General features: G+C 29.7%; 1 protein-coding gene across 1 annotated transcript in view; it reads left to right on the forward strand.

Annotated features, from left to right (window-relative positions):
* The first annotated feature begins 8,461 nt into the window (after window positions 1–8,461).
* LOC108747556 overlaps window positions 8,462–10,424 on the forward strand; it is a 4,149-nt gene continuing 2,186 nt past the window's right edge. Inside the window, exon 1 of the mRNA XM_018485115.1 lies at window positions 8,462–8,942. Coding sequence (XP_018340617.1) covers window positions 8,494–8,942 — 449 coding nt within the window. The 5' untranslated portion in view covers window positions 8,462–8,493. The remainder of the gene's footprint in view (window positions 8,943–10,424) is intronic.

The raw sequence follows: 10,424 nt of genomic DNA on the forward strand, positions 1-10,424 counted from the left end.
AATTAGAATATATTATCCGACAAACATAGTCGTTCAGATTTAAATATTGTATTCAAATATAATATGTAAGTTGAAATTAATGTTTACCTGTATCGTTTGCAGAGGATAATAAACTTAATAGTATTAAAAATTTGTTAAAAACAATTTTTGTTTCAATTTGGTCGCATTTTTTCAGTAAAATTGTATATAACATTTCGTGACATGAATTTGCGATAAAATGTGTATCTCAACTATGTGTGTCTCCAAATTTTTTGAATTAATACTCTTTAAATCGCTTATACACATATTATAAAAAGAATTATTATTGTATATAATTTTTCAACTAATAAATTGTTATAAAAATAGGAGAAAATTTATTTGTAGCACAATACAAAAATTAAAAAAAATTTTATTTAACTCTACATAAATTATTTATAAAATATAAAATTTATGTTTTAAGAATAAATAATATAACAGATGTCAGATAATAAAAAATATGTAGAATTTATACAGTTGGAATAAGCTTGAAATACATATTTATATAAGAAACGGAAAAATTGATGTTCTTATAAATATATGTTCTAGAATACCTTTAGTTTCTGCGTTCTTTCATTGTAACGTGATTTGAGAGGAGCATTACTAATACATTAATTAATTTAGTCTATATTGAGAAATGTAGGTCATAGGATTAAGAATTTATTCCATTAGGAAACAATCTATGTTTGCTGGATACTTATTTACTATGTTTTTTAATATAAATTGTTTTGTAATATGGACAAGTATTTTATAATTAAGTACATTATTATTATTATTATATGTAAATTTAAATATGTCGTATAGAATTTATTAAGGATAAATTTGGATATTAAAGATAAACAATAATTATTTAATACTCTTTAAAAATTATTATTTTTAAAGAGCATTGCTTCTTATATTAAATTGTATGTATACAATTAGTTATAAAAAACAATTGCTTAAATCTTTTTCTTTTTAAAAAGAACCGTTTTTAATATTAATGATACTTAAATAATGATACTTAAAAAATTTATGATCTTAAAATTTATTTTTTATTTTTCTGGTAATTTTATAACGTTTATAAATTAGACACTTCGAAAATTTCATTGAACTTCACCATTTTGAAAATTTGCAATGCTATTCTGATTTAATATACCTTTCAGCTCTATTTGTGACCTACTTGACATCCTTCTAGAAATGAAGTGTGCTTAACACATATTCACTCCAGTTATTCTCGCTTATTCGCTACTTCTGAAACTACTGCATGAGAAGACATATATTTTGTGAATCAACAACAGATATATTGTTACCCTATTCGAGAACAAGAATGTTGCAACATATAATTACTCTGCTGCCTTATCGACTGTTCAGCATCCGTTGGAGCTTCTGTGTATTTAAGCTCTAGTCTTATACTACCTCAGATGCTCTTGTTAATTCCTAGATTGCGCTCCTTTCATATTCATGAAAGTTTATTTGTCAGTAAGATTTTGTTACGTAGACTAAATATACTTGTAAACTAAATATACTTCAGATTTTCTAATAATTATTACTGCTATGATTACGTAGATGTAAAAAGAAAAACTTTATAAAAAAAATATAAATAAAAATTAGAAAAATGTTTAAAAACTAATAATTTTAATTAACGATTTATGTTAATGTTACGACATTTTTTCAAATACTATTTTAAACAAATATTAACTATAATAGCTAAAAATAAATTTAGAGTTTTTGATTACAAAAGCATAAAATAAAATTAAATGTATGTTTTTGCCTTTTAAAACAATATTATTAAATTTTTTAAACCTTTAAAAAAATATATATATGTATAAAATTAAGTTTTATATTTTTTATAATTTGTAACATATTTTGAAATCTTATTATATTAATTAAACTGTTTTTAGAATATATTAGCATATCTGTATGTGGTACTATTGATAAAATAATATATTACAAATTATAGATATTATTTTATCAGTTATACTAACACTACTAGCTTTTAGTGGAAGTTTTACCCCTATGAGAATCAAATTTTTTCGGAATTTTAACTAAATTCTACAAAATTTATCTTGTTATTCTGTTTGGAATTTCTCGAGTCTCAAGGAATTTGTAAAAAAATTGAATTTTTCACCTAATCTTGTGTGGATATTTGAAAGATCATAAGAAATGCATGATGGTAATTTCAATATGCCATTCATCGTAAACAGTTTATGATGAAGCAATTTCAAAGTTAAATATTAAGATTCTAACTTACATATGTCGTGATATCTTCAACTGATGCAGTTATTAATTTCTGATTGAACATTACTTTTATATTAAAATATTTTTGCATATATGTATGTATTGTTAATTATATAAATATTCAATATACAAAGTATCACCCAAATATTATTAATTACAAATTGAATAGACTTTAACATTAAGATATTATTATAACTTCAAATTACTAACTTTTATTATATATATGTATGTATGCGCGCGCGCGCACATGTGTGTGTGTGTGTGTGTGTGTATGTGTAGAAGATATTATTAATAAAATTCATATTTTCTACACGTCTTGTGCGGAAAGCAGCTTATCGTCCAGAAACCAAATTAATCGTACAGTGATAAATGGTTTTGGGTTGCTTAGTATAATTAAGTCCTGAATAACAATACATTACAATACATATGCAATAGAAATAGCAATAAAAGCTTCTGCAAAATTGCAGAAGCATAAGTTATAAAGCTAATGTGAGCAATGCTCTATGTTTCATACATAGCATAAGGAATATTAATTAAATCAGATATCGTATATATTATCATCTTTATATTCTATAAAAAATAAAAGATATCGGATTAAAAAAAACTAATTGTAAATATGCATTTGAATATAAATTATACTATTTGCAATTTACATCTTGTTTTATTCTTGTGTATCGCATTAAAACGATATTAAATTTTATGGAACAAATACAATATATTTTTTTTTAGATATGATAATATTAATATTATTTTAATATAAATAATTTTTGCGATAATGCGTAAAGTAAAATGCGCGAGAACAAGAATTAAAAGCCATTAAGTCACTTATTACTCGATAGATTTTAAAGATTTATTTTCAAGCTATACTTCTCTGAAGCGCAAACATAAATCTTCGTTTTCATTAGCTCAAGTGGTACAATCTACTGTCAAAAAGAAATGAATGTGCAACGGAGGAGCGATATATTCTTAAAATGAAGCTATATGTATTCTGCTCGTTACGTATGCTTGTCTTCTTGCTATTATCCTTACGAAATTTTATGCAAAAAGCATTGTTTTTCAAATCGCATTAATTCATTATACATACATTATGTTATTATCATGTCTCGCAATCTTGTTCGCTAATAGTCTTCTTTATATATTGTAGTATTTTAAAATTATAGTGCTTGCGAATTCTTTTAGCTCTAGCTTCTTTTATCAGTCGATATTGTAAATTTTTTTTTAAATGTCAAGATATTTTTATTTTAATCAATTAAAAATTAGAAACTTTAATTAAATTTTTTTTGACACAAATAATAGATATAAAAATTTGTCTGTTTTATTTTATTTTACATAAAAGTCGATTTTACCGCAATGGATTTATAATTTAATTTAAATTTATCAAAGAATTTCTAAATGAAGAAAATCAGAGGCAAAATGCAGGGAACTTAAAATCTACTCTCTAATTTATCATACACTGTATAACGATAATTTATTACATAAATAGTAGAGTAATACACTCATTAATAGCAGATTAATGAGATCATTTCAAGACACAAATCTTACGTCAAAATGTCAGGGCTACACAGTTTTTAAATAAAAATAATCTCAATGTACAATAATTCTTAAATTAAAATTAGAAAAAAATTAGAAAAAGAATTAGAAAAAAATTAGAAAATCATTTTTAAAATTGAATAAAGATAAAGAATAAATTAAATCGAGAATAAAATTAATATTACATTAGTGGAATCGGACTAAATCTTTATCTCTAAATTTTCGTGCCAAAAATTATGGTGCGATGCATGAAGTTGCATTAAAATGGTGATCATAGAAGTATAAACAGAATAAAAAAGGCCCTATTAAAAATGTTAACTTCTCGCACATACTTTTGAATTTGTATTAACGTGAACTCGACGCATAATAGTAAACCACGTGGTTCACTTAGATTTCAAGTCTTCCGCCTACGTTACAGCGCAAGCTCGTCACGCAAGTTTGGCTTGACTCTCGGTACAAATCGATGCTGTCTATCCGAGCCGTCCATTCATCCTGTTTCATTACTCCGAAATAACCCACCGCCCCAAAAGTGGAAGTATACCCTTAATACAGCACGTGTTCTCGCTGATCAAACAGGAATGCTCATTAATAGAGAGAGCTCATTAATGAGTTATACAAAAAAATTAGTTATTAAATAATTTAATTAATAAAATATTAGAAAAGAACAGTAATATATTTTAATTAAAAAAATTAATTATAATGAATCTGTCTCACTGAAAATCGTTAACATAAGTAATTTTAAACAATAAAGAGTCACAATCCCAACATTATAGCTTTTTTTAATTTTAGAAATGAAAGAAAAATTTACGAAAACATTTTTTTTGCCAAGAAATTGGTAACTTATAATCTTTGATTGTGACTCTGTAGTATATCGTTTTTCTCAAAAGATACTATTATTAAAGGAATCTGCAGAAACATGAGTTGAGGACTCCACAGTTGAGGATAAAGAATGAATAAATCGCGTGTGTCATCGTCATTTATATCAATGTTCTGTGGTCATTTGTTATTCACAGGACACTGGAGATTCACAAGCAACTTGGACATGACGAGCTGCTGAGCTGAGATGATGAGAGGTAGAGTAGATCTCCGACGCACTCCAAAGTGGCGCAGTCGCCTTGACAACGGCGGCGCTATATGCGTGTATGTGCGCCCTTTCACGACGGACGGCGTCGACGGACGGTGAAGAGACGGAAGAGGACAACGTCCACAGGAGCGAGTGAGAGAAACGACGATTACACCCTGCGCGATGATAGAGTGAGAGAGAGGAAGAGAGCGCGACAGCGCACTTGATGGTGCCTAGCTAGAGAGAAAAGGTAAAATACAGGGGTTGGAAGGTCGGCGGGGCGCGCAAGAGGGTGGCGCACGAGAGAAAACCGCTAGCGTGTACCGCAGTACGGGATAGTGAGCTGCAAGCTGGTCTTCCTCTCTCACGCCACGAAAAAACCACTATCGGCTGAGACAATACGATCGTTCAGCTGTTCGCTTTCCGCCATTCTATATCTTATGAAGACCGATTGTTCACGAAGATGTACGATTCTCGTCGTTGTGCTAGTTTATAACATAATGTGTATGAAGGAGCGACGATAATTGTGAAATTTACGAGGGATTGTTCTCGAAGCTGCTCCGGATTTCTTCAGGGTGTGATCAAGTCGTATATACTAATTATCATAACGCGCTCGTCGAATGTCAAGGACGATGCGGCATTTCGTTATACTCCGATACGACACTCGTTAGATTCCACTTCGGTGACGGTTGTGAATTGGATTGGTGATCAGCGACGGCTGAGAAATATCGTGCAGAACGCCAATGATATCTTGTATCTTTTTGTTCTTAAATCGTGAAGCACACAACTGGCTGTCACTTCTCGGTCTCAGTGAAATCTTAATAATGCAGGCACCTGTTTTTGAGTGTAGTCCCGAATCGGGAGATGACGAGGTGGATAACGATCCTGCTTTAACTGCTTCTAGAAGTGACAGTGGGACGGTATCCTCGTGAGACGCAGCCACCTGCGGCGAATGTACCATAGCTTATTGGTATCTAAACGAGGTCTTGAAATTTCGATACCTGTATTATTAATGAATTTTGGAGAATATCTTTGACACGTAAAGAATCGAACGTTTTTAAATTTATGATAGCAGTACAATTGATACATGAAGAAGGATTTTTAAGTGACTGAACATTTGACATGAGCAAATTTTAAGATATGTTTCCAAAATGTAAAGAATGCTACAAAGATAGTGTTAAAAGTAAAATTTAAATGAAAGAAATTGAAAGAAAATTTAAAAAAGAGTTGACAAAATGCAGATGCTCAAGAAAACAAGTGGCTTTAAACTCAAAAGATGTATGTTATGACACAAAGAATTATATCTTGTTTTTACGTGATCCAAAGATCTTATTGCTTATAGATAAGAAAACACCTGTACGCTATTGTCATTTTGCCGAACATTGAACTGGGATTTTAAGAGGAAAATATGAATATGTATGAAACTTAATTACCATTTGTTGAAGTATTTGAGAGACTGAAATGGTTGTGGATCGATAAAATCTGAAATGCAATTTGAATTAACACAATAAACACAATCTAAACTTGAGGTATACTGAAAGATATGAGCATTCAGGAGCTTGTTAAATAAAACGTTTAATAACAACTGAAACTGGTATAACCTTATCGAGATGTTAAATTTGAGCTCAAGTTACTCACAAAAAGCATGTTCTCGTTGTTATAGTTGTGTCTGTTGACCGTGACCTTCGATCATCATGTGACGTCATTCAGGTCAGACGGAAACGGTGTCGTACAAACAATGTGACTCGAAATGCTTTTGCGACCGCCGTCGTGGCGACAGTAGCTGCAATCAATCGGAATATTGTTGTGTATCTGCTAGACATTATTTTATTATCTCGAAGAATCCGCTAGTGAGATTCTTATATAAAATACTAATTTTTTTGCTTAATGAAAAAGATAATAGTAAAAAAACAGTTTATTAAAAAAAAAACAGTTTATTATCTTGTTTTGGTACTTTAACATTTTTTTATGCTATTCACCTCGTGTGCGTGTAACTATCGTTAATAATTCACATAAGTAGTTTGCAATGCATAAAAAGTACGTAAAGTAATATAAGTTTAAAATAAACGCTCTACTTTGATAAAAAAGTGACCACTTAAATTACTAGAAAACTCTTTTAACTTTTATTTAAAAAAGAGAAAGTGTGAATTTCATCTCTCACAAAACTTTAACATAAGTATATTTTCATTTCTCGAGCAAAAAGGTGCCAATCAATACAAAATGATTCTAATGAAATTGCCAAATATACTTCCATAGTTGCGCAAGGTGCGTTAATGTTGCACGCTGTTGTATTGTTATTTGCGATCAATCGTTATTGTTATCTCACGTCGATGGTATTCAACGTGAGTGTCACTTAATGTCAAACATAATACTAGAAGACCGAGTTTCATAAAATTCTTCTTACAGTAATCGAAGTTTGACAACGGTTGAGCAAGAATAGAACAAAACTTCAAATTACTCTGCGCTTGTTATTATTATTATCATCTAAACTACGCTTTTTGATGCATTTTCGATAATTAAAAGTAGTCAACGCAAATTGTTATCCACATAGTTAACAAAAGAAATATAAATATCGTCGATGATATTTATTACATCAAAATGTTAGTTATATGAGATTTGTTAAAACTTGTTGGCAGTTAAAATTTTGAGAAACTGCAGTTTTTAAAAAGTAAATGTTTAATATGAATGATTTATTAAAAATTAGTAAATTAACATCGGAGAAATTAATATTTAGAGCTACGAAGTTTCGGAATTTTGATGGATGTTATTAATGGTATTAAGAGCTTAAATTAGTTGAAGTAATATCAACTGTAGTGGTTTGTGCAATAGCTTGTAATATTCTCAACAAGGCAAGAAATACTTTAATTATGTGAAACCACTTCGCAAAGTTACCGTATCTACAAGTATCGTCTTCCATTTCTGCAGGAACTTACAGATTACTTCTGATAAAAATTTACTTGGTGGATTGGAAATAAGATTGAAATTATTTAAATCGTTTGAGAGTCTCTTTCATCGTACACAAATAGCTCTCACAAGATTACCTTCTCTTCTTTTTCATCGACTTACTTTTGCCGAATGTTTCTAATTATTTCTGTAAAGAAGACAACACTTTTTGGCTTGAACGTAATCAACTTTCACAGATAGTGAAGCAACTTTAAGCAGACGCTTGCGTTTTTTTCCACAATTTCGTTGTCTGCTATAAATCAAGAAAGAAGAATAATATTCTAATTGAATCTTCTTTGAAATCCCTTTAAAAATTAAAAATAGAAGGGCTTTGCTAATTTAGTGCAACGTTTGAGCATGAATTTTGAATCTCTGATAGTCATTTCTCTTCAAATTTGATTTTGGTAATTAAAGAAACAATGACTGCTCATGCAAGATTAATGGAGAATATGAGTATGGAAATGCTACGAAGGAAGCATTTACGTTATAATTTTGCGAAATAAAACCACAACAGTATAAAAATCATAGAAGAAATGGACAAATTTTATAATAAGCTAATTAATCATCATTTCCTCAAGATGTTTATTCAAGATTCGTTAATTCTTCTTCTTTATTATCAATCAATTATGTATTTCTTCGGATTTGTTTACTGTGCTTCATCGATTAAATATAACCATTCAGTTGAATGATTGGAGAAGATTTATTGCGATGTGGTCGAAGGAACTATGTGGCCGGACGTCGCCGGTAAATCTCACACGTCCTGCGATCATTTCAAAGTGAAGCTGCCGGCAGTGAAGAAAAAGAAGAAGGAAAAAAAGAACGAGTCAGAGTGCTGTAAGATCTTCGCCCTGTTTCATTATCGTAAGCCTCGGGACCCGCTCCGTGGTTCCAGCACAGCCTCGTCAGTGCCCCTGCTCGATATGGGCGCAAGAGCATGGGACTACGAGGCCTTGCCGGAACTCCACACTTCGACGGCGGTTACGCCAACCTCGACGCCACCGAGCGCGTCCCAGCAGAAAGCACCTAGAGTATATTTTCAAGCAGAGAATCTGGCTACCACTAGACGAAGGAGCAGCAATAGACTGCTGGCGCCGCAGCAGTCCTGCAGGAGACGAAGCCGGAGTATGAGCGCCTGGAGCGATTTGTCCAGGTCGTCCTTCAGGTTGGACGAAAGGTTCGTCGGTTTCCGTTTCGGATGTGTTCTGACTTTATTCTACTTCATAAACTATCAGCTTACGTTTTGTCAGACAATCTCAATACAAAATTCGTACGATCTTTGTCAAGAGTCCGGAAGTTGAATGGCTTTAAATATGGACTTAATTTGCATGGCGAATTAACTCTTTTATCTCAACATAACTACACGATTACAAACCATGAAAAAAATTATGATTGATGATTATGAAATTTTTTAAATTATCACTTATTATTTCGTAAAAAAGTCAGCTTTGTTGAATGTATTCATTGAAATAAAATGTTTCGGTCTATATTATGTAAAAAATTAACAAAGTAATACACAAAATATTAAATTAATTATATATAAACTCTAAAAACATAAAAATAAATTTTTATAATTTAGAAATAATGTGAGAATAAGAATTATTATTACTTATTTTTTTATGAAATCTATATTTATCCATATTTTTGTAAGATAAAATAATATATAATTTCAAATAATTCTAATATAGTATAATTTTGAATGAAAAAATTGAATTCAATTTTCGAATTTCTTATATTTATCAAGTTTTATGCTATTGAAATAAATGTTTACAAATGGGCTTTTATTTCGATAATAATTTCATTATTTTATTCTTATTCATATTTTTATGTTTAAGTTTAACGTATAAATTATTATAGGAATTTTTGTTATATTTTCTGCTACCTACACTATTACTTTAAAAAATTCTCCAATTTATTCTACTAATAATAGTTTACAAAAATAATAGTTTGTATAAAAAATAATAAATACATTAATATGTCATAGTTATTACAGCTATTATAGCTATTCTAAATACAGATGCATGAAAAAAAAAAAAATTTAATATAGAAATTTTTTGTACTTTTTTTATGCATTATTATTGAGCATTATTATTTAAGCCTTTTAAAAAAAAATTTTATTTTTTCTTTATAAAAATTTTCTTTTTCTTAATAAAAAAACGTAAGTTTATTAATGTCCGTTATGATATAGATAAAATGGACAAGTAGGTTTGACCATGTTTTAAATAAAAATGTTAAAAGTGTTGTGGGAGAGATTAATAATATCATTATCAACTTTTTTTATTGAGCAAGCGCTAAGATGCTTTGTCTAGTGAGTGCATCGTAAACGACTGAGTGCAGAGTAAACGACTCTACAAAGAAAAAGCTTCCGATTATCGATCATCGTTATCGACAATGTCATATGTATATGGTCATTTCATCGAAAACCAATAGTGATTGTTGTAATATATCGGACAATAAAACCATGAGTGCGCTTTGTGTGTCACAGTATATAAATTTAACATGATCTCGTATAGCAGTGCATCAAAATTTCATAGGCAGTTGATGAATAATTTCATGTAAGAGAGAGATTTGTGTAAAAAATTGTATAAAACATGAGTAAACTAAATGTAATATAACAATATTATTAAAAAATTCTGATTCATCAATTTTGGTATATATA

This window comes from Trachymyrmex septentrionalis, unplaced genomic scaffold (genome assembly GCF_001594115.1).
Source record: "Trachymyrmex septentrionalis isolate Tsep2-gDNA-1 unplaced genomic scaffold, Tsep1.0 scaffold20, whole genome shotgun sequence".
NCBI classification, from domain to species: domain Eukaryota; kingdom Metazoa; phylum Arthropoda; class Insecta; order Hymenoptera; family Formicidae; genus Trachymyrmex; species Trachymyrmex septentrionalis.